The sequence below is a fragment of the Choloepus didactylus genome, chromosome 2 (assembly GCF_015220235.1).
Source record: "Choloepus didactylus isolate mChoDid1 chromosome 2, mChoDid1.pri, whole genome shotgun sequence".
NCBI classification, from domain to species: Eukaryota; Metazoa; Chordata; class Mammalia; order Pilosa; family Megalonychidae; genus Choloepus; species Choloepus didactylus.
This window is the reverse complement of record NC_051308.1, coordinates 239,155,195-239,180,774: the sequence shown is the minus strand read 5'-3', so window position 1 is coordinate 239,180,774 and position 25,580 is coordinate 239,155,195. Positions and strand designations below refer to the sequence as shown.

At 42.0% G+C, this 25,580-nt stretch overlaps 1 protein-coding gene across 9 annotated transcripts in view; it reads left to right on the top strand.

The window, feature by feature from the left end:
* Positions 1–12,132, top strand: part of KIF1B (kinesin family member 1B) — a 186,250-nt gene extending 174,118 nt beyond the window's left edge. For 6 of the 9 annotated variants that reach the window (XM_037828553.1, XM_037828556.1, XM_037828555.1 and 3 more), the window contains 9 exons: positions 401–462; positions 1,673–1,818; positions 2,005–2,244; positions 3,408–3,479; positions 4,299–4,420; positions 6,186–6,335; positions 6,681–6,873; positions 7,082–7,200; positions 7,721–12,132. In XM_037828553.1, the coding sequence (XP_037684481.1) occupies positions 401–462; positions 1,673–1,818; positions 2,005–2,244; positions 3,408–3,479; positions 4,299–4,420; positions 6,186–6,335; positions 6,681–6,873; positions 7,082–7,200; positions 7,721–7,763 (1,147 nt within the window). In that variant the 3' untranslated portion in view covers positions 7,764–12,132. The remainder of the gene's footprint in view (positions 1–400; positions 463–1,672; positions 1,819–2,004; positions 2,245–3,407; positions 3,480–4,298; positions 4,421–6,185; positions 6,336–6,680; positions 6,874–7,081; positions 7,201–7,720) is intronic. The other 3 variants (XM_037828552.1, XM_037828560.1, XM_037828557.1) reach the window with 1 other exon arrangement.
* Positions 12,133–25,580: the final 13,448 nt, after the last annotated feature.

Below are 25,580 nucleotides of genomic sequence, written 5' to 3'. Positions count from 1 at the left end.
AGTGTATTACTAATACAATAGAAGGTTCTTAAATACCTCTTTCTACCCACACTCCCCCAGAATTTGATGTTTACCACTTCACTGTAGTCACCGCACCCAATCTTTTCTCGTAAGATAAGACAGATTTTTAGTTTCACATTTGTACTATTAAGTTCCTAGATTATCATTGTATTTTATTTATCCTATTGAAATAGGAATGTTCAGAGACTGAGATGAAAACTGGCTCCTTCTAGGAAGAAGATATACTTCTCAAGTTCAGCGTATAAGAATTTCTATAGTTATATTTGGGGGAAGGTTGCAGTCCCATTAGGGGAGACAGTATCTTAGTTAGAGAGAATTGGGGTTTTCCTGTTTTTGTGCTGTAGGAAATTAAGCAATTGTATTTTTTTCCTGAAAATAGCAATCGAGTCACTGGAATTTACGAACTCAGTTTATGCAAAATGGCAGACACAGGTAGTCCAGGTAAGTTGTGTGGACCAGGAATGTGAGAGTTATCTTTGCACATGTTTGGGGCAGAGTGCTTCAAAAAGTTGGAGAGTCTACTCATGTAGGATAGATATTAAATCTTCTAGAAACCATGTATATTTTAGGAGCTAGTTTTATTAGTGGTAGTTGGTAGTAGGAGTTAACTTTTTCAAAGAGTTGTGATATATTTGGTCTGTGACATGCAGTGTAGTTACAAAAGTTGTAACAAAGTGTTGCTGGGCTATAGAATATTAGGAAAAATTTGGGTTAATTAGAATGAATTTGGCTTAGGAAACTTTATAACCATTTCCTACCCAACCTTATCCGGAAAGATAAATTGGGAGTATGATTTTACAAGTGCAGTAAAACTAGAATTTGAACTTCCTGTTTCTAGAAAGATAAATTATTAAGTTGAATTTGTTCAGTGTTCTTTTTGATCCATATTTGGACTGCTGTTCCTCCTCTAGCTCTGTGTACTTGAGCAGCACTTTGCATTTCTGTGTTTGTAAACTGGAACATGGACAAAATTCTAGGGGTTTTTAAAAACATTTAACCAATGTGAGTTTGAGTCATTTTAGGGAACATTTATGGAAAAGAGGTTAGGATCCCGCAGGTAAGATTTAGATAATAGAAAACTTTGAGTATGATTCCAGGTCCTAATAGCAGCTAGTTCCTTGAGAAACTTCTTTTAAACTAACATTAATTCATGTATTTTATACATAAAACCATTTGAACGTTTTTGAAGATAAATAGCAAAGGAAGTCAGGCTAAAGCCACCTGTAATTTCCCATCCCAGTTACTAAGTTTGCGTGTGTGTGTGTGTGTGTGTGTGTGTGTGTGTGTGTGTAGGTAAGTGCAGTCCCTTCCCACTTTTTCATACAGCTGTGTTTTTCTATATTTGGAATCATAGTGTATAGATGATTTAATATCTCTATATTTTCACTTAGCAGAATTACATACGCGTTTTCTCAAGTTGCATTGCAGTCTTCATAATTATCAAAGAACATATAACTCAGGTTTAAAAGACATTCAGAGAGTTGCTTGGGGGGTGGAAAAAGAGATAAATTTTTGTTAATAAACAAAATCTCACGTATCTAGAGACCCAAGTATGTTAGTTTGCTGTGTATATGAATTATTAATTCATTTTAAGCTAAAATTGGAATTGACTTTCTCTCTGGGGATTTTAAAAAGCTTCCTCTTATCTTAGGCATGCAGAGGAGGAGAAGGAAAATCTTGGATACATCAGTGGCATATGTGCGGGGAGAAGAGAACCTAGCTGGCTGGCGGCCTCGTGGAGACAGCCTCATCTTGGAGCATCAGTGGGAGTTAGAGAAGCTGGAGCTTCTCCATGAGGTATCCAAGGGCAGGGGATGCTCAAATACAAGAGCTTCTGGGTGAGATTCCCAAATTATCAGTCTTACACCCATCCTCACTATGTGATCCTGACTTTTCAGTTTTCAGTCACAACGGAGGCATAATTTGCTTATAACACCTTAATGAGGTTTGCATTTGCTGAGGCAATAGTGTTGATCTTCTCAGGTGGAGAAAACCCGCCACTTCCTCCTGCTGCGTGAGAGACTTGGTGACAGCATCCCCAGATCCCTGAGTGACTCGTTGTCCCCTAGCCTCAGCAGTGGGACCCTCAGCACTTCCACCAGCATCTCCTCTCAGATCTCAACCACCACCTTTGAAAGTGCCATCACCCCCAGCGAGAGCAGTGGCTACGACTCAACAGACATTGAAAGTCTGGTGGATCGAGAGAAAGAGTTGGCTACCAAGGTGTGAATCTTTTCCTCTTGGCTGAGCATTTTCCTCCCATGAGGTTCTGTGAGCTAGTCTTTCACTTTATTCATTCTCAGCAGCATTCTTTGAGGTTTTCTGTGTGAAGGCCTATGCTAACCCTGTAGATATAGAAATAAATAAGACTCGATTCCTATCCTTAACTAGCATATAGACTACTGGGTGAAAACATGATGGAGGTGTGCAAAGAATGCTATTGGAGCCAGAAGAGAGGCCCACCTGGAAGGGATCAGGAAGAGACTGTCCACAGGTAGGAGGACTCCTGAACTGAGCTTTGAAGGATGCACAGGAGGTATCTAGTGGTCTCCTGCATGACCAGCATTAGGGAATTCATGGGGATGGATAGGAGATGGACAAGGGCTAGATCTTGAAGGGTCTTGTGTACTATACTGAAGAGTTTAGATTGTGTCCTGGGAGTGATGTGGGACCACTGAAAGATTCTGAACAGGTATTTGTGTTTTAGAAAGATACCTCTGTCAGCAGTATGGAGGATGGATTTATGTTGGAGAGAGAGACTGGAAGTAGGAGAACTCTTTATTGTGAGAAATAACTTTTTTTTAACTAAGGCAGTGGTATGTGGGATAAAGAGGAAGGGGAAGTGCACTTCTTGGCATTCCTTGTTGACTAGATATGGTGGGAGAAGGCAGGGGGTTATTGAGGGTGACTTCCAGATATTTGGTTGCTGGGCAGCTGGCTGAAAGGAGAATAAAAAATTTGAGGGTTTTTGTGTTTGGTTTTATTCTGATAATCAAATGGTCTTCTTTTAATTAGGAAATAAAGTTTATTTAGGAAATAATATATCACCCAGAAGTCTCAGAGATTAGCATGCCTTTTAATACCAGGGTGAATTGAGAATTAAGGAAGACTATTGGATTCTTCAGTACTTTCTAAACTGTGATGTTTGCAATAATTCACTTTTGTAGTTTTCAGAATGGTTTTTTAATCCACTTATTTTATTGTTTTTGTCAGGCATATGCCAGATTTTCCTTGCTATATGCTTGGTTTCCAGAGCTGTTTAGGAAACTCATGAGCTCCGTTGTAGGTCTTAGTGATGTTTTTTTCTGCCTTCCCTGACATATGCCCAGGGCTTGTTTAGCCATAGAAATGATGTGTCCCCCTACGCCTTTCTTTCGCTTTCGTAGTGCCTGCAACTTCTTACCCACACGTTCACCCGAGAGTTCAGCCAGGTGCCTGGCAGCGTCAGCGACTGCAAGGTGAGCACCATGGGTCTGCGTTTGCAGCCAGCATGCCTGGGCCTGCTTTCTCCAGAGTGGCTCAGATTATGCTGCTTTTAGGGGGCTTGAGATGAGTGTATCATTGTATTTGAGAATTTATGACGTCTGCTTTTGTATTTATTTTAATATTTCAGAGTCAGAACACTGACTTCCAAAGATATAAGTATTCATATGAGGCTCTTAGAATAATTATCAGATGGGAAACACCTTGACCTTCTTTGCTGTTCCTTAAATATTCCAAACTTCTGTCTTGGGGTCTTTGCTCACTTGCTTTCCTTTGCCTGTAATAGTCTTCTCCCAAATTTTCTGCTCAAACATTACCTCCTTAGAGGGGCTTTCCTTAAGCACCCTACATAAAGTTGACAACTGCTGAACACTCTCTCCCCACTTCCCTGCTTTATATCCCATAGCACTTATTACTACCTGACACTTTGTAAGGTATTTTTTGATTGGTTTATTGACTGCCTTCCTCATTGGAATGTAAGATCCAAGAGGGCAGGGCCTCTGCCATATTCTTAGAATAGTGCCTGGTACATAGTAGGTTCTCAGCACATGTACGTGAAATTATTTAGTTAGTGAAGGGAGCCAGTGGCAATATAAAAAGCCAGCCTTGCCTTTATTATAAATGTCTTAATTCCCAATGTGGCCCTTAGGCCATAAAGTCTTTGTAGGCTTGTTTTCTTGAATTGCCTTCTGAAGCACGTGTATTTAGGTGAGGTCATTGGTTGTCAGAGCTACTTATTGCAAAAGCACCTTTTTTTCATCCAAAATTCACTTGCCTTGTTCGTTTGTTTCCAGTTGTCTGATATCTCTCCAATTGGACGAGATCCTTCTGTGTCCAGTTTCAGCAGCTCTACCCTCACCCCCTCCTCCACCTGCCCTTCTCTGGTAGACTCTAGGAGCAGCTCTTTGGATCAGAAGTAAGTATTCAGATCTCACTGAGAGAAGCTCACCCAAGAACTAAGGAAAATGTCAACATTCCTCCAGCTCAGTGGTTCTCAGTTGAGGGCAGCACCAGTCTCTGAGGCAGCATTTGAAAATGGTGTGGGGCCTTTTGGCTATTATCCTTCTGACTAGGGAGCTGCTACCCACATTAAGGGAGGGCCAGGGCTGCCAGAAGTCCTGTAATCAGGGTGGACAGTGAAGAACTGATCCACCCAAAAGGCCACCGGCACCTCCTAGAAAAACGCACAGCAGCTGGGATTCATTTTCCATCGTTTAGTGTCATGTCTTACTGAGTTTCTGTATCCAATCCTTGATTCCTCCTTTTATCCCTTTTGGCTTGGTTTGTCCTTCCATCCCCACCCCCGCTTATCCCCCAATCATAAAATCAGACACAGGAAGCCCCATCTCGGAAAAAAATATTTTGAAATTACTTTGGATGAAATATTTTGATGATACCATCTATAGATACAAACTATTTATGTAAGTAAGAAAATCAAAGACAAACTTAGCTTACATTAATAAGCTCATTTCTTTGCAGTGCATACTCAAACCCCTTTGCCCCCCTGCCTTCATTCATTATGCGCCCCTAGCAATACCTACCTTCTTGTCATCCAACGCTCTCTCTTACTGCGTTGACACTGACACAGTCAGCTGTGGCCAGAGGAAAATACCCAACCAAGTAATTTCACTAAATTTGGGATGCCTTCATTGTAAGACATTATTTTACGTGCCCCTAAGAAAGAATAACCACTAACTAAAATGTGATATGCCATCAATTTTTGATGTAAGATGTGCCCCAATTTAAGAAATGATAAAGTATGAAAAAATTTAGAATCTATACAATACAATTAATTAGGCTAAGCTGCTCCACAAGGCCACCTAAGGATACAGAGCAGAGGAATTTGTTTCTCTCTACATACCAGTCCTCCCAAGTGGTCCAGGTCACTAGTGCAGCCCTGCTGTGTGTGGTCATTCTGGAATCCAGATTCTTCCCATTTGTTTGCTCTGTCTGCCATTCCCTAGGGCATGAGAATCACCTGGAGGGTGTGAAAGCTGATTGAGTAGGTCTGGGAGAGGCCTGAGAATCTGAATTTCTGTCAGGTTCCTGAGTGAAGCCAATGCTGCTGGATGGAGATACTTTGAGACCCCTGGCCTCGGTGTTGGCCATGTGACTCAATTCTCACTGGAGGATGGTAGCAAAGGCAGCCTGTGCCACATTGGGGTCTCGCCTCTGAAACACCGGGCATCTGCTCCTCTGAGTACTCATTCCCTTCCGTGAGCTGGAAGGATTCACCCGGTCTGACCATGCAGATGAGGACACTGACTTCAGGCAGTGATGGGAGCCCTCTGTGATTTGGAGGTTTTAAAAAAAATAATAATTCCCAACTTCAAGGTGCTTCCTGATCATGCAAATTTATAATAAAAACAGATAGGGTATGAGGTTCATATTCTTGTGGAAAGGGCTTCCGTATAGGAAGAGAGGCTGTGTGATTCGGTGGTCATCATTTATCATTTTCCATTGTAACTTCTGAAGGATTACACCAATTGAATTTAGAATTAACTTTCTGAAAGCAGCTTGTCTTCTCGGCTGAGCTCTCTCAAACTGATGTTTGCAAAGCCCCTGGGTGTTTAAAAAGAGAGAGGCATTGCATTCCTCCTAGTAAGATGGTTGCACACAAGATGCACTGACCTTAACTAAAGGTCTCTTACCCCTTTCTTCCTAATCTTTCTCTTTTAAAGGACCCCAGAAGCCAATTCCCAAGCTTCTAGTCCCTGCCCAGAATTTGAACAGTTTCAGATTGTCCCAACTGTGGAAACGCCATATTTGGCCCAAGCAGGAAAAAATGAATTTCTCAATCTTGTTCCAGATATTGAAGAAATTAGACCAGGGTGAGTACTATATTGACCAAGGATGCTGGGTATAAAAGAGAAATCAGCAAGAATCATTTACATCTGGCTTGTGTGGATGAGGTCATTGTTATAGTCTTGTACAAACTGAATTTAAGATGAAAAAACTGGGCTGCATTTCTGCTCCAGTTATATCTTTTAATGCCATCTCCATCCTGGCATTAGCATGTTACTGTTTACTAGACAGGGTTCTAGGCAAAATAAATCACTTACCTGTTTTGTTGAATCCTGGGACGTAGCCTAGGTGAGACATATTTTGATGGTCCCCAGCTCATGATCATTATCTTTTTATGAGGAACTTACATCTTTTGTTGCTATCCTTTTTAGCTCAGTGGTCTCTAAGAAAGGATACCTACATTTCAAGGAGCCACTTTGCAGCAACTGGGCTAAGCATTTTGTTGTGGTCCGTCGCCCTTACGTCTTCATCTATAACAATGATAAAGACCCAGTGGAGCGTGGAATTATCAACCTGTCCACAGCACAGGTGGAGTACAGTGAGGACCAGGAGGCCATGGTGAAGGTTAGTCCTGCCCTTTTTTGTTTTTCATTGTCACACATGCCCTTACCTTTTGAGTTTTGAACCCTCTTTTGTGTGGTTTGGAATCACTATTCTGTCTGGCCTCCTTGAACTTCCACTGGGAAGTGCTGCATGCCCTGTGACTATGGCAAAGTGGTCCATGTTGCTCCTTATTTGCAGTGACTTTCTTATCTACCTGGGTCTCTTTCAGACACTGAACACCTTTGCCGTGTGCACAAAGCACCGTGGGGTCCTTCTGCAGGCTCTCAATGACAAAGACATGAACGACTGGTTATATGCCTTTAACCCACTCCTTGCTGGTACAATACGGTAAGAGGTTGTTCCTGTGTTTCCTTTTCTCCTTGGCTTTTGGTCCCAAGGACGGCAATATGAACAGGGAAGGAATTATTGTTCTAAACAGACTTAATAGAGGACAGACAGGAGTGTAAGTGTGGTTGAAGGGAGGCAGTGGGACCTCTGCCTCTCATAATGTTATCATATTGTGTCCTGAACTGTTCAGGAAATTCTGGTCACATTTGCATCCAATTAATCTCCTCCTTCTCTTTTGGTTCTTAAAATGTCTGCAGCAGGGTTCTAGGAGACTAAGGGAAGATTGTGAGCACTTCTTAATGGTCCCCCAGTGTTCAGCCCCAAGAGATCCTCTGTGGGGCTTGTGTCACAGGATGCCCAGGGTTGGGGGAGAGCACAGCGTAGGTTTGTTTAAAAAACCTAGAGACCTGGGCCTGCGGTGAAGCAAAATGCAAGGAGGGAACCACAGAGGAAACGCCTACGAGGAGAATAACACCTGAATCCAGTTCTCTAATCCTATCTCCCCACTTCTCTCCTATAGGTCAAAACTCTCCCGCAGACGCCCAAGCCAACTGAAATACTAAGTGACTCTCCTGAGCGTTCTCACTCACCTTCAGAGAGATAAAGAAAGTGTTACCTCTCATTTCTTTTTGTGATTCTTGACGGTTACTCTTGTATGTAATCCTGTGGCTTAACTACTTTTGCCTCCTTGTCCAGCACTTTTTCTAGCTCTCCTGTTCCCCATCTCCATTGCTCTGTACTCTTTTCTTTTTTCCTGTGCTGAGGATCTTGTTAGTAGCATGAAAGGAAAAAAGAAAAAAACAAAAAGCCCAGAGGGAATCCAGTGAATCTCCCAATTATTTTTTTGGTGTATTCTGGCTTCCTTTTGTATGATAGGCTCCCATATGACACCTCTGATGTCTATCCTGCTGTCTTTAGATCTCTTTGGTCTGTCTTTCATGACAACATAATACTTTCTTTTTCTTTTCTCTGTTTGTGATGGTGGTATCACTTTGATTTTTCTTCGGTGGTTTAGAGACTAAGGGAGGAAACATCTGTTTTTTTTAGAATATGAGGAAACAACTGCCCTTTTTCCCTCTGTCTCTTTGCCATGGTTAATCCCTGCATTTTCTATAAAGGGAAAGTGTTGTGGTAAACTTGGAAATGGGACAGTTATATTCTCTGCTTTGAAATCAGGGCTCACCTAGAACAGTTATGGAATTTTCATTTAGTGGAAGAGAGAAGCGAAGACTTTTTATAGTAGGTCTGAGATAGTGGCTGTTACTGACCCTGTAAGGGAAGAGTCCAGGATATTGCTAGTCCACCTCAAGGGACCACGGGATTTGGCAGTGGAGCTTGACAGCAGATGGTAGAACGCTTATACTTTGGCACAGCGGGATTCTTGTGAACTGTTTATCTCTGTTAGGAGGGAGGGACTATCACAGAGTTTCAAAATTCTGTTTTCGTTAGCATAGTTTTTGAATTGGTGCAATGCCATACACAAATTGACCATAAGGGGGCAGTGTTTCACTTTCTGGTGATGAACTTAATAATGGACCTTGTCATTACAAGATAATGCTGAGTTAGTGACCTTGTGGTTGTTGTAGCTCCCTTTGATCAGAAATGTAGCTTTAAGTACAAACTTGAAGTCTCACTCTGAATCCAGTGGTCATTTTCAATGATGCTTGTCAAAGAAGATGGAGATACAGTTTCCTTATACTCATAAATAAACCAGTATGGCAAGCTTTACTTTCCAGATACCAGGATTAAAACCAACCCCTTAATGCCACTTAAAAACAAACAAACAAACAAAAAATACCTGGGAGCAGAGATAGAGAGTCCACCTGAGTCCTGGCATCAGATGTTCATTTCCTTGAAAAGAAGTGGTTTCTTGCTGACATCCTGCTTTCTCCGTCCTCCTTGACTACCCTTCTCCATAAAGTATGGGAAAGGAGGAAGCTCCCTGCTGACACTTTTCCCCACTGACAGTCAGAGTCATCTGGCTTCCAGGGGCATCAAAGAAGAGACTTCCTCCCAGCCACCAGGAAGCTTTAGGTGACTGACATGGGGAAAGAAGGCCTCCAGATTACTTAGCCAGTAGACTTGTGGTTCCTTTACCTCCCTGCTCAAACCTGTCTGTTTCACTGTCCCTCAGGCATTCAGCATCTTGGCCTTGAGGTTGCTCTCGGGTGATAGAACCTGGATTACTTTCTACTTCAGGCAGCAAAGGTCAAGTGCTCATGTACCTCTTTGGAATAGTTGCTGGGGAGGCTTGGCGTCTCCCAGACCCTCACTTCCGACTTCTTTGTTGGGCTTATGTCTTGAAGAACAGGTCTCTCAGCTCCTTCATTCTAATTGCCTTGCAAAGAGGGGGAAAAGTGAAGCAAAGAGCTTAATAAAAGAAAGGCTAGAAATCAGAGACTGTGACCTTACCTGAAAAGTGATCAGTAAAAACTATAGTGGATTTTTTTTTTTTAACTTACTTCTTCTCCTTAAAACATAGACCACTAACTGTAATATTGTTTCCCAAGAGGTCTGTGAGATTTTAATGTAGTCAGAGGTTTCTTCGTTGTCTAATGGACACAATATGTGCTTCTGGTGTATGCTCAAATCCAGAATCTGTTGGTGCTTAGAGATAGCTTCCTGGACCAGAACTAAATCAAATTTTAGGGGAATGAAGATGAAATTTGAAGGTTACTTTTAAAATTAAATCACAGATGCTGCTGCTCATATGAAGTCTAGTAGAAGGATCTTTGTGACAAGGTGGAGAAGGCTGAGAGAGAATGAAATCACACGTTACATCAAAATGACTTATATGTTTTCTTCTGACTCAAGCAAAACTGGCTTGGAAAGTCTTTGCTTTGGAGGTGTCAGATGTTAGAACAAGCCACCCTGGACCATTTGTCCATAATGTGCCCAGATATGAAGGACTTGTTAGGATGCCAGAGGCACCAGAACATGGAATGTTCTGCAGGGAATTGAGTAGGTGTGCTTCCACCATTCTGAGGTGTCCCCACCCTGCGGCTGGCCACAGAGACAGCCCTGTTGGGCCTCCCCCTCTTCTCTAAGGGTGCTTTTCAGATTGGAATTGAAACAGTCTCAGAATTGTGCCCTTTCCGTATGGGCCATCCCCACTTTGAAACTCTGAGAGAGAGGGTTTAGGGCAAGGACTGTTTGGGATGCTTTAGCTGTAGCGATAATGGCAGGAAAGTTAAGAATTTCCTTTGGAGGTAGTTTTTTTTATTTATGTGTTCCTAAACCACTTCTGGTTTATCCTTACATCCTTTGAACAAGTAAAAAAGAAAGAAACCTCTCACGAAAATAAAAGAGAAAATAATGTTAGCTAAAACTAACCATCTCTTCTCCCCCTCACTCTCCCAGTCCTCCTTTCTCCTGCCAGCGGAAAGTGTGTCCTCAGGAGAAACATCAAACCAGTGCTCAGATCTCCCTGCCTGTGCATCTTCCCGGGAGTCGGTCAGCTCTCCGGCAAAGACTGTGCCCCAGGCCAGCCAGCCCATGTGCAGGCACAGTCGGGAGCACAGGGAGGGCTGCCTCCTGTACTGGGCGGCCACACAGTACCGGTTCATTGGTAAAAAGTGCTGAATGCAAGGGAGAATAATTTTTCCCAATCAAGAAACCACTGTCATTTATTTTTTCCCCTTCACATGAATAGAACTATTCAACTACTCATATTTTAGATGAAGGCTTCGGCTTTTTTTAAGATAAAATAAATGAAATCATGAAAGGGCTTTTTGGATTTCAGATTAAGATGCCCTTTCCTGGCACATATTTCAAAGCAAAGACTTTGTTGCCTGCTTCTTGTTGTCTAATTTACAGGGATATTTAATTTTGTAAGGTATATGTATATTTATACAGCTGTAACTAATTGCACATTGGACTGGAAAAGAAAGGATTATCTGGCACGGAGCACCTGTGGGACCTGCATTCCCTCAGGCTGGTTCCCACTCAGGTTCTCTTGGACAGTTTGGGGCTGTTTGATTTGGGTCCTTCGTTTTTCCTTTTACTTCCCTTTTTATAATGTGATTCTTAACCTGCTCCTTAAGGAAAAAGACTAATTCTGTTGCTGCTCTCAGAAGGTTTGCTGAATGTATTTTAAATGAGACTCTTAACTCTTGTGCACTGCAGCCATCCACTGTGGCTGATGGTGACTCACCCAGGGTGCAGGCTGAACCATGGCTGTGTGGGGCAGGGATGTGTCCATTTGTGCTTCCTCAGTAAACTGAAATAACTCTGAGAGATTATTTGTTGTTGTTGTTCAAAAGGCCATTTATGAATTGGGATTTGAGCCTTATAAAATCTTAGGAAAGCCTCCAATCATTTAAAAGACTAAATTGTAGTGGATATAATATTCATGTTAAAAACTCACAGCCAAGCTGCTGTGCTCAGATGGGAAGTCCAAGCTGAGGTTGGTCTCTTGCCAAAGCATGGCTGTTGTCTGTTGTTATTCATGTCACTGAGTTAATTTTTTTTCATGCTGTATATTCTGGCATCAGTTGACTTGAGGAATCCATCAGCCTTCTCACATTTAGGGCATCGTCTTAGACTCTGTGGCTCTAAAGTACTTGTCGTTGAGAGTCAAGTCTCTTGTCACCACCCTCATATACCACAGCAAAGCCCATGAAGCATAAGTGGCCTTTTCGAACCAAGACTTTGCAAACTGATCTCTCCCCAGTGAAGAAGTTGAGCACATTCACAACAATGTACATTATTAATTTCAAATTTTCATTTTCATGTTTTATTTTGTAAATATTATCTGATGTTTGGAGCTTGAGTATACAGATTGTAAATATAGTTCTTGTATTTGTACTAATTCTGATTCTTTGGCTGTATAGCCCTAGATGTGCAATGCAGACATTATTTAACTGTATGGTAACCTTGCGTCACAAAACTATTAGTGAACGAGGTAAAAATAATAAAGGTACAACCAGTGCATCAGAAGGCTCTTAGTGGGCATTTATTCTCACACCCTTTGAAAGGCATTTACACAGGGATTTCTTCTCCTGACTTGGAAAAAAAAATATTACCTTTCCATGACAAAAGTCAAAATGCCATGTCCTAACAGTTGTTCCTTTCTGATATTCTAAACAGTGTTTTAGATACATACATACATACATACATACATACATATATATTTCCCCAGTACCATTTCTTTGGGATGAAAGTGCCTTCCTCACAAATCTGGAAGTGAGTATTTAAGTGGAAGATACATCTTTTTTGTCCTGAAGCCTCTCTTTACATATCTTTATATATATCTACCAATGTTGTGGGTTTTTTGTTTTTTTTTTGTTTGTTTGTTTGTTTCTTTTGCAGGGGGTGAGTTGGGTTGAAAATGTCACCATGTCCCCATGCGCAGGGCATGTGCAGGGGCCACCATTCTGGGGTAACTGAAGAAGAGGGAGCAGCAGCATTCAGGCAAGAAGCAGTTATTTGTTCAACAGATATCTGAGAGCCCACCATGTGCCCCAGGTGCTGGCTGGGTGCTGGTGACTCGGCAGTGAAAGGAGTAAGCCCCGGTGCACTTGGGGCCCCCCATCCCGGTGGGGGAAGGACATTGATTAACCACATTTACAGTGTGAAGTGTTAGTATTACAGAGAAAAGGAAAGCTGCATTAAAGTAGAGAGGGATGGGAAGGAGACAAGGTGGTCAGCGAAGCAGACTCCTGAACGATGGCGGGTGAGCCACACAAACCCCGTGACCCAAGGGGAGAACCAAGCCCTTGAAGCAGACGTCCTTAGGACATCCCAGAAATGGCAAAGAGGCCATTGCTGGGGACCAAGGGGCAGAGCAACCAGAAAGTAGCAGGGGCCCGTGACTGGGGGCTTAAGTAAAGATTTGACCTTTTTAAAAAAATTTTTGAGTTTTATTTTTTTAAATATCATTGGAGAAGTTATAGGTCGACAGAAGATACAGAGTTTCCATGTAACCCCCTATTATTAATATTTTGCCTTAGTGTGGTACCTTTGCTACAATTGATGAAAGAGTATTATAATTGTACTATTAACTACAGTTCATAGTTTACATGAGTGAGTGTTCACTGTATTTTACAGTCCTATGGATTTTTTTTTTAATTTTTTATTCTAGTAGCATATTTACAACCTAAAATTTCTCCTTTTAACTGCATTCAAATATATAATTCAGTGATGTTAATTATATTCACAATGTTGTGCTACCATTGCCACTGTCCATTTCCAGTTTATTAATTTTTAATCATCCAAATTGTACAATCAATGATGTTGTGCATTCATCACCACAATTTTTGAACATTTTCATTACTCAAAAAAAAAAAAAGAAAATACAAGTAAAGAAGAATACCCAGAACATCCCATACCTCTTATCCACCTATTATTTATTTATTTAATCTTTATTTTCTTACTCATCTGTCCATACACTGGATAAAGGGAGTATCAGTCACAATGTTTTCATAATCACACTGTCAACACTGTGTAAGCTATATAGTTATACAGTCATCTTCAGGAATCAAGGCTACTGGATTACACTTCAACAGTTTCAGGTATTTCCTTCTAGCTATTCTAATACACTAAAAACTAAAAAGGGATATCTATATAATGCGTAAGAATAACCTCCAGAATGATCTCTCAACTATTTGAAATCTCTCAGCCTCTGAAACTTTATTTTGTTTCAGTTCTCTTCCACACTTTGGTCCAAGAAGCCTTTCTCAATCCCATGATGCCAGGGCCAGAGTCATCCCCAGAAGTCATGTCCCACGTTGCCAGGGAGATTTACAGCCCTGGGAATCATGTCCCACCTAGGGGGGAGGCCAGTGAGTTTACTGCAGAGTGGGCTTAGAGAGAGAGGCCACATCTGAGCAACAAAAGAGGTTCTCTGGGGGTGTCTCTTACGCATAATTGTAAGTTAGGCTTAGCGTCTCCTTTGCAGGAATAAGTTTCATAGGGGCAAGCCCCAAGATTGAGGGCTTGGCCTATTAAATTGTTAGTCCCCAGTGCTTGCAAGAATATTAGGAATCCCCCAGGTGGGGAAATTTAGTATTTCCACATTTTCCCCCGTCCCTCAAGAGGGCTTTGCAAATACTTTTTTATTCTCTGCCAAATTACTCTGGGATGCATTGGGGCAGCACACCAACCTGTACAGACCAGCAGGATTTCACTCCCTGTTCAAGGTTCCATGCAATTATGGTGTTCAAATAAATTGACCATATAAGTTAAATTAGATACTGTGCTACAGAAAATACAAATTTTGCACCAAATAAACATCTTTTCCTTTGCTCTCACACAGAAGTTGAGGTTTTAAAACACTATCAGTATTGTCCTTTACCTTTTAGTCTGATTTGCCTTAATCCTAACCAGAGCGGCTTCATTCATTTCTCTAATTGAAGTCTGGTATCTTTTTCAGCTTTTTTTAACAGTTGCTGTATGGGGTAATGCTACCTTTTATAGCTGCAGAGCTCCAGCTCTAGTCTCAGATGTCACACAGATACCCAAAGTTCCAGGGAATGACCTGGTTATATACAAATCACTCAGCATCTCAGAATTCACAAATAACCGTAACAACTCAGGAATAGATGTGACTGCTGTAAGAGCTTACAATCTAGGAACCTTTCCAATAACCCTTCCCCTGATAACCTGTGTTCTCAAATTCAGTCTCAGAGTTTGCACATTATGTTTAGTTCATATTAGTGAGGCATTATAATATTTGTCTTTTTGTTTCTGGCTTATTTCACCAACATACCCTCCTCACGGTTCATTCACCTAGTTGCATGCCTCACAAAAAGACTGGACTTTGTTAGGGTGCAATGGGAAGCCGATGAAGGTTTTTGAGAAGAGGAGTCATAAAAGACCATTTTGGTTGCTAAATGGAAAACATTTGACGTGTGTGGTGCTTGGGGGCACAAGAGTAGAAGAAGGGAGATGAAATAGGAGATTATTATCCAGAAACCTCCAAGAGAGAGATGACGGTGGCTTCGAGTCAGCTGGAAGAGCAGTGGAGGTAGAGAGAGATCAGATTCAGGATCCAGTCAGAAGTCAGAGCTGGCACTCGTTTGCTAAGAGACTGCGTGTAGAACGGAGAGGAAGGAGACAAGCATGACCCAGAGGGTTTGGGCTTGAGAAAAAAGAATGGATTCACAATTTCCTAAGTGAAGAAGAGAGGTTGAAGAACAGTTAAGTGGTGTGGAACTGAACTACGAACTTCATTTTGGCCGTGTTCACTTTGCGATGTCAAGATTTTCACCTGAATGTGCAATCAGTGAGGTGGTTGGATTCAGGGGAAGCAGGGGGGACAAAGATGAACATCTGGGAGTTATCAGCATGGAGACAGCAGTAAAGGCTGGAGACAGGATGAGAACGCCTGGGGAGGGAGTGTAGTTGGAGAGAACCCAGGGCTATCTTGGAGCAGCCAACACTTCACTGCCAGGAAGAGGAAAGTCCAGCAAAAGGGGGGAAGGGCGGCTGTGGGGGGAGTGGTAACTGGAGTCCACGCTGCAGGAAGTGTTTGAAGATGGAGAACTGAAGACTGTCCAGTGCATCTGGTAGGTTAAAATAAGGACGAAGTGGCAACCGCAGGTTTGGCAACAGTCTGAGAAGTCTGAGAAGTTTGAGGGAACCCATGAATACCATCGTGATTTCCCAATTTCAGAAACAATTGAGAAATAAAAGAATAAGGCAGATGGGAGACCAAAATATCACCTTTTTATTACTGACAAAGTTGATGTGGAGAATGTGCCTTGCCTGTGTGGGCAGATAGATTTTCTAATACTGAACATGAGAATTTGAGGCTTTGAAGCAGGGCTTTTCAAATTTTTACGTGCACCAGAGTTGCCCGAAGAAGTTATTAAATTGCAGATTCTGATGGAATAGATCTGGGGTAGGGCCTGACGTGTGTTTCTCAAAGCTTCTAAGTGACGTCAGTGCTGCTATGGAAGGGACCACACTTTGAAAAGCAAAAGTCGTAAGTATGGAGGCACAGCAGTCGCCTGTTCCCGGAAGGCAGCCTCGGTTCTGGGGGGGCGCAGTGGCTGGCTGTCCATGCCTAGGGGCTCCTTCCAGGCTCACAAGGTTGTCATTCCTCTGGGGAGCAGGGAGGGGCTGGCAGAGGCCTGGAGGTTTCCAGTGGTGGAGCTCACTCACGAGGGAGAAGCCAGAGGAGATGAGAAAGGAGTAGCCAGAAGAGGGTGTGGCATCAAGGAGAGGTTTGGTTTAAGAGAAAGGAGATAGCACTGCAGGGTTTATGCTAACTGGAATGAATGAACCAGAACGGGAAACCTGGTGATGCAGGAGAGAATGGAGAGAATTGCTGGAGAGAGCCTGGAACAGGCCAGCAGGATTGGGAGCCATCACCAGGAGTAGATCTTAGACCAGAGTGGAGCACAGAAGGTTTATCGTAATGCTGGGAAGCGAGGCCAAATGCATGGGCGCCGGGCAGGCAGAGGCAGGCCTGGGGAGAGGCACTGAGTCCCCTTCCGAACCTTGTCTTTTCTCAGGAGGACTTAGCACCTCCAGGGGTTACCTCAGGCCATGCCTTCCTCGAACTCCACTAGACCTACAGTTTAAACAGAGTTATGGTTTATAAGGCTGCTCATGCCTCATGCAGGGCTACATAAAATTGGTCCCCAACTAGGCTTGCTCTCCCTGGGTGGCTGCAGCTCCCACAGAGCTGACAGTTGAGATAAATGGGGCTGTCCTGGGGAATCTTGCACATATGCAGTGCCTCCCTGTGCTATCTGATTTCCTTCCATTCCACTGCTATTTGCACTTCCCCATAGAAATGCCTCGTCCCTGCACACACCTTTTTAGCCAGTCTTGGCACACCACGCTCTTCTTGATCTTCTGGCTTTTGAATAGATGATCTCTCGGGTTTTTTAAAAATTCCTATTTCTCCTGAGCATGTGTCCAGCCATTTGACTTCAGTTACAAGAATTACACAGCAGGTGAGTGGCAGAACTGGAATTTTCCTTTCTGCCTCAATTAGTATGTTGCTTACATACTTCCTTTTGTAAGGCAAACAAAGCTTCCCTGCCCTGCGTGGTTGGCCTCAGAGCGCTGTTTTTGTAGAATTCATGCCCAGGCTTTGATTTGGGAATTGTGGAGTTAGGGAAAGCAGAAAATTATTAATGTGAAGAGTAATTGACCTTCTCAGGCATAAAGCAAATGTTTAAGGATGTTCTAAAAATGGAAGGGAAGGGTCAGCAGGGCTCTCCAGCTCACCCAGGCCCTGGCGTTACTCTGTCATCCCCGGGAGACATTTGCCTTTGTCCCAGCCCTGCTCTCCCGAGCGTTTGCTGTAATTTTCCAACAATCCTGGGAAGCAGTTTGTTTTGTTTTTGTTTTTTGTTTTTCGTTTTTTTTTTGCTGCCTACTAACACCTTAACGTAGAAATAGAAAATCTGTGTAGCATGGAACATTAATTTAAAACAAATAAAAAATTACTGGCTATTTGATTAGATATTTAAACATGTTTGCATAAAATGATGCCTATTCCCTAGTGGTGAGTCCGGAAGTCTAGTCACATTGACTCAGCATAATTTCTCCCTGGCCAAATCTCAGACCAAAGCAATCAATTTCTTCCTGCAACAAAAATCTGATGATAGTTTTTCCTTGTAACTGAGCACCACAGAATGAGGATGTATCGGCAGCAAAGTTCAAAAGTGTACAGTCTCCAAAGTTTTCTTAAAGGGAGCCATTGTGCAAAGTTTTACTTGCGAAATTTCTAGAAGTGCTGTTTGTTCTCCAGAACTAGTCCCTTAATTTCAATTTTGTCTTTCCACTAAAGTAAACTAAACATTTCTAATATAAAGATATCCTCAGTTGCTGGGAGAGAACTGGGCTTGGCACTAATAGACTTGGGCTAAAGATCAGTTCTGCCACTAACTAGCTGGGAAAGCCAACATGCCTGAGCTGGGTTTCCTTATTTGTAAAATTAGGTAACAGCAAAAATGTCTCCTTAATATTGTAGCACAATTTTACAGTTTGCAGGGAGCTTTCCTAGACATTTCCTCATTCTGATTGGCCTCCCTGAGGAGGTGGGACCCTGTACTCAGGGAGCCTGCAGCCTGCCATTAGTCTCTGGAAAATGACAGGAGTTTGGGGGAGGTTCCTGATCCCTTTGTCCTTCTCTTTGAAGCTGCTCCCTTCAATTTTTGATGCTGGGTCTCTGTTTGCTGTGGTCCTGGGTGCCAATTCCAGGCTGTGAGGGGGGCAGCACAAAGGACAGATGTAGTTCATATGCTCTGTTACTGGGGCTTTGGTATAAGCCACCAGTTCCTGACCAGTCCCCTGGGGACTCAGGATAAAGGCCTTAACTACAGGCAGAAGCGCAGTGCGGAGGGGCTGCTGGCTAAGGCAGCGTGAAGAGGACGGTGGATCCTGTTTGCAAAAAAGGGGGGGGGGGGCATGAAATATAAAATCGGGCAGAATTGTAAAAAACATTTCAGGGCTTTGGAAATTGACCAAAGACAGACAAATTAAGAGGTATTTATTTTTTTAAAAATTGCCAGAGCTTTCAGGTCAGAACAGCGAGAGTCTGCATTCCTGCCTGTGACTGCTCACTCTGCTCCCCTCCTCTCCACCAGCTCCTTTGGTATCAACAGTAGCTCCAAAGGGGGCAAAGTTGATTGGGGGTGGATGGAGAACCCGCAGCTTTTTTAAAATCAGCCCAAAGCCGCAAACTTGGTAGGAAATGAATGGGAAAGACCTGCAGCTTGTAAAGCTGCAGCTGACATCTCAGTTGGGCAATCAGTGAACCACCCAGAAATTTAACAGGGAGCCCCAGGAAACTAGAGCACCACAGAAGGGTTAGATACCTACTCCATGCATCCCTCGCTGACCGGGAAACTACCTGCATGCACATGGGAGACGCCAGAAAGTAAAAGCCAGTAGACTCGGGCAAGCTATAATTGCTCTCCCCAACCCACCCACCTAGAGAAGATCGGAGAGAGTGGAAGGTGCCTGAGGACAGCGTCTGGCCAAACCATTGGGCTGGTCACTGAGCTATGGAAATACAGGGCCTCCCTCAAGAAACCAGGCCAAAAAAACAAAAATGAAAAAAACTGAATGAGTACAGGCACACCTCAGAGAGATTGCAGGTTCAGTTCCAGATCACCACAATATAAAATGAATACCACAATAAAGTGAATGACACAAATTTTTTGGTTTCCCAGTGCATATAGAAGTTATGTTTATACTATACTGTAGTCTGTCAAGTGTGCAATACTATCATGTTTTAAAAAAAAAAAAACACCATACATTAATATATGACACGAAGTCATGAAGTGAGCACATGCTGTGGGAAAATAGCACTGAGGGAGGCGGGGCAAGATGGCGGACTGGTGAGCTGTATGTTTTAGTTACTCCTCCAGGAAAGTAGGTAGAAAGCCAGGAACTGCGTGGACTGGACACCACAGAGCAATCTGACTTCGGGCATACTTCATACAACACTCATGAAAATGTCGAACTGCTGAGATCAGCGAAATCTGTAAGTTTTTGCGGCCAGGGGACCCGCGCCCCTCCCTGCCAGGCTCAGTCCCGTGGGAGGAGGGGCTGTCAGCTCCGGGAATGAGAAGGGAGAACTGCAGTGGCAGCCCTTATCGGAAACTCATTCTACTGATCCAAACTCCAACCATAGATAGACTGAGACCAGACACCAGAGAATCTGAGAGCAGCCAGCCCAGCAGAGAGGAGACAGGCATAGAAAAAAACAACACGAAAAACTCCAAAATAAAAGCAGAGGATTTTTGGAGTTCTGGTGAACATAGAAAGGGGAAGGGCAGAGCTCAGGCCCTCAGGCTCATATGCAAATCCCGAAGAAAAGCTGATCTCTCTGCCCTGTGGACCTTTCCTTAATGGCCCTAATTACTTTGTCTGTTAGCATTTCAATAACCCATTAGATCTGTGAGGAGGGCCCTTTTTTTTTTTTTAAGCCTTTTTTCTTTTTCTGAAACAATTACTCTAAGAAGCCCAATACAGAAAGCTTCAAAGACTTGCAATTTGGGCAGGTCAAGTCAAGAGCAGAACTAAGAGAGCTCTGAGACAAAAGGCAATAATCCAGTGGCTGAGAAAATTCACTAAACACCACAACTTCCCAAGAAAAGGGGGGTGTCCGCTCACAGCCATCATCCTGGTGGACAGGAAACACTCCTGCCCATCGCCAGCCCCATAGCCCAGAGCTGCCCCAGACAACCAAGTGTGATGGAAGTGTTTCAAATAACAGGCACACACCACAAAACTGGGCGTGGACATTAGCCTTCCTTGCAACCTCAGCTGATTGTCCCAGAGTTGCGAAGGCGGAGCAGTGTAAATTAACAAAGCCGCATTCAGTCATCATTTCAGCAGACTGGGAGCCTCCCTACACAGCCCAGCAGCCCAGAACTGCCCTGAGGGGACAGCATTCACCTGTGACATAGTACAGTCATCCGTCAACAGAGGACCCGGGGTGCACGGCCTGGAAGAGGGGCCCACTTGCAAGTCTCAGGAGCCATACGCCAATACCAAGGACTTGTGGGTCAGGGGCAGAGACAAACTGTGGCAGGACTGAACTGAAGGATTAGACTCTTGCAGCAGCTTTAAAACTCTAGGATAACCAGGGAGATTTGATTGTTAGAGCCACCCCCCTCCCTGACTGCCCAGAAACACGCCCCATATACAGGGCAGGCAACACCAACTACACACGCAAGCTTGGTACACCAATTGGACCCCACAAGACTCACTCCCCCACTCACCACAAAGGCAAAGCAGGGGAGAACTGGCTTGTGGAGAACAGGTGGCTCGTGGATGCCACCTGCTGGTTAGTTAGAGAAAGTGTACTCCACGAAGCTGTGGATCTGATAAATTAGAGATAAGGACTTCAATTGGTCTACAAATCCTAAAAGAACCCTATCAAGTTAAGCAAATGCCAAGAGGCCAAAAATAACAGAAAATTATAAAGCATATGAAAAAAACAGACGATATGGATAACCCAAGCCCAAGCACCCAAATCAAAAGACCAGAAGAGACACAGCACCTAGAGCAGCTACTCAAAGAACTAAAGATGAACAATGAGACGATAGTACAGGATACAAAGGATATCAAGAAGACCCTAGAAGAGCATAAAGAAGACATTGCAAGACTAAATAAAAAAATGGATGATCTTATGGAAATTAAAGAAACTGTTGACCAAATTAAAAAGATTCTGGACACTCATAGTACAAGACTAGAGGAAGTTGGACAACGAATCAGTGACCTGGAAGATGACAGAATGGAAAATGAAAGCATAAAAGAAAGAATGGGGAAAAAAATTGAAAAAATCGAAATGGACCTCAGGGATATGACAGATAATATGAAACGTCCGAATAGAAGACTCATTGGTATTCCAGAAGGGGAAGAAAAGGGTAAAGGTCTAGGAAGAGTATTCAAAGAAATTGTTGGGGAAAACTTCCCAAATCTTCTAAACAACATAAATACACAAATCATAAATGCTCAGCGAACTCCAAATAGAATAATTCCAAATAAACCCACTCCGAGACATATTCTGATCACACTGTCAAACACGGAAGAGAAGGAGCAAGTTCTGAAAGCAGCAAGAGAAAAGCAAATCACCACATACAAAGGAAACAGCATAAGACTAAGTAGTGACTACTCAGCGGCCACCATGGAGGCAAGAAGGCAGTGGCAAGATATATTTAAAATTCTGAGTGAGAAAAATTTCTAACCAAGAATACTTTATCCAGCAAAGCTCTCCTTCAAATTTGAGGGAGAGCTTAAATTTTTCACAAACAAATGCTGAGAGAATTTGCTAACAAGAGACCTGCCCTACTGGAGATACTAAAGGGAGCCCTACAGACAGAAAAACAAAGAAAGGACAGAGAGACTTGGAGAAAGGTTCAGTACTAAAGAGATTCGGTATGGGTACAATAAAGGATATTAATAGAGAGAGGGGAAAAATATATATGACAAACATAAACCAAAGGATAAGATGGCTGATTCAAGAAATGCCTTCACGGATATAACGTTGAATGTAAACGGATTAAACTCCCCAATTAAAAGATACAGATTCGCAGAATGGATCAAAAGAAATGAACCATCAATATGTTGCATACAAGAGACTCATCTTAGACACAGGAACACAAAGAAATTGAAAGTGAAAGGATGGAAAAAAATATTTCATGCAAGCTACAGCCAAAAGAAAGCAGGTGTAGCAATATGAATCTCAGATAAAATAGACTTTAAATGCAGGGATGTTTTGAGAGACAAAGAAGGCCACTACATACTAATAAAGGGGGCAATTCAACAAGAAGAAATAACAATCATAAATGTCTATGCACCCAATCAAGGTGCCACAAAATACATGAGAGAAACACTGGCAAAACTAAAGGAAGCAATTGATGTTTCCACAATAATTGTGGGAGACGTCAACACATCACTCTCTCCTATAGATAGATCAACCAGACAGAAGATCAATAAGGAAATTGAAAACCTAAACAATCTGATAAATGAATTAGATTTAACAGACATATACAGAACATTACATCCCAAATCACCAGGATACACATACTTTTCTAGTGCTCACGGAACTTTCTCCAGAATAGATCATATGCTGGGACATAAAACAAGCCTCAGTAAATTTTAAAAGATTGAAATTATTCAAAGCACATTCTCTGACCACAATGGAATACAATTAGAAGTCAATAACCATCAGAGACTTAGAAAATTCACAAATACCTGGAGGTTAAACAACACACTCCTAAACAATCAGTGGGTTAAAGAAGAAATAGCAAGAGAAATTGCTAAATATATAGAGACAAATGAAAATGAGAACACAACATACCAAAACCTATGGGATGCAGCAAAAGCAGTACTGAGGGGGAAATTTATAGCACTAAACGCATATATTAAAAAGGAAGAAAGAGCCAAAATCAAAGAACTAATGGATCAACTGAAGAAGCTAGAAAATGAACAGCAAACCAATCCTAAACCAAGTACAAGAAAAGAAATAACAAGGATTAAAGCAGAAATAAATGACATAGAGAACAAAAAAACAATAGAGAGGATAAATATCACCAAAAGTTGGTTCTTTGAGAAGATCAACAAGATTGACAAGCCCCTAGCTAGACTGACAAAATCAAAAAGAGAGAAGACCCATATAAACAAAATAATGAATGAAAAAGGTGGCATAACTGCAGATCCTGAAGAAATTAAAAAAATTATAAGCGGATACTATGAACAACTGTATGGCAACAAACTGAATAATGTAGAGGAAATGGACAATTTCCTGGAAACATGAACAACCTAGACTGACCAGAGAAGAAATAGAAGACCTCAACCAACCCATCACAAGCAAAGAGATCCAATCAGTCATCAAAAATCTTCCCACAAATAAATGCCCAGGGCCAGATGGCTTCACAGGGGAATTCTACCAAACTTTCCAGAAAGAACTGACACCAATCTTACTCAAACTCTTTCAAAACACTGAAGAAAATGGAACACTACCTAACTCATTTTATGAAGCTAACATCAATCTAATACCAAAACAAGGCAAAGATGCTACAAAAAAGGAAAACTACCTGCGAATCTCCCTAATGAATATAGATGCAAAAATCCTCAACAAAATACTTGTTAAATCAAATCCAAAGACACATTAAAAAAATCATACACCATGACCAAGTGGGGTTCATTCCAGGCATGCAAGGATGGTTCAACATAAGAAAATCAATCAATGTATTACAATACATTAAAAATTAGAAAGGGAAAAATCAAATGATCATCTCAACAGATGCTGAAAAAGCATTTGACAAAATCCAACATCCGTTTTTGATAAAAACACTTCAAAAGGTAGGAATTGAAGGAAACTTCCTCAACATGATAAAGAGCATATATGAAAAACCCACAGCCAGCATAGTACTCAATGGTGAGAGACTGAAAGCCTTCCCTCTAAGATCAGGAACAAGACAAGGATGCCCGCTGTCACCACTTATATTCAACATTGTGCTGGAAGTGCTAGCCAGGGCAATCCGGCAAGACAAAGTAATAAAAGGCATCCAAATTGGAAAAGAAGAAGTAAAACTGTCACTGTTTGCAGATGATATGATCTTATATCTGGAAAACCCTGAGAAATTGACGATACAGCTACTAGAGCTAATAAACAAATTTAGCAAAGTAGCGGGATACAAGATTAATGCACATAAGTCAGTAATGTTTCTATATGCTAGAAATGAACAAACTGAAGAGACACTCAAGAAAAAGATACCATTTTCAATAGCAACTAAAAAAATCAAGTACCTAAGAATAAATGTAACCAAAGATGTAAAAGACTTATACAAAGAAAACTACATAACTCTACTAAAAGAAATAGAAGGGGACCTTAAAAGATGGAAAAATATTCCATGTTCATGGATAGGAAAGCTAAATGTCATTAAGATGTCAATTCTACCCAAACTCATCTACAGATTCAATGTAATCCCAATCAAAATTCCAACAACCTACTTTGCAGACTTGGAAAAGCTAGTTATCAAATTTCTTTGGAAAGGGAAGATGCCTCGAATTGCTAAAGACACTCTAAAAAAGAAAAACGAAGTGGGAGGACTTAACACTCCCTGACTTTGAAGCTTATTATAAAGCCACAGTTGTCAAAACAGCATGGTACTGGCACAAAGACAGACATATAGATCAATGGAATCAAATTGAGAATTCGGAGATAGACCCTCAGATCTATGGCCGACTGATCTTTGATAAGGCCCCCAAAGTCACTGAACTGAGTTATAATGGTCTTTTCAACAAATGGAGCTGGGAGAGTTGGATATCCATATCCAAAAGAATGAAAGAGGACCCCTACCTCACACCCTACACAAAAATTAACTCAAAATGGACGAAAGATCTCAATATAAAAGAAAGTACCATAAAACTCCTAGAAGATAATGTAGGAAAACATCTTCAAGACCTTGTATTAGGTGGCCACTTCCTAGACTTCACACCCAAAGCACAAGCAACAAAAGAAAAAATAGATAAATGGGAACTCCTCAAGCTTAGAAGTTTCTGCACCTCAAAGAAATTTTTCAAAAAGGTGAAGAGGCAGCCAACTCAATGGGAAAAAATTTTTGGAAACCATGTATCTGACAAAAGACTGATATCTTGCATATATGTAGAAATCCTACAACTCAATGACAATAGTACAGACAGCCCAATTATAAAATGGGCAAAAGATATGAAAAGACAGTTCTCTGAAGAGGAAATACAAATGGCCAAGAAACACATAAAAAAATGTTCAGCTTCACTAGCTATTAGAGAGATGCAAATTAAGACCACAATGAGATACCATCTAACACTGATTAGAATGGCTGCCATTAAACAAACAGGAAACTACAAATGCTGGAGGGGATGTGGAGAACTTGGAACTCATATTCATTGTTGGTGTGACTGTATAATGGTTCAGCCAC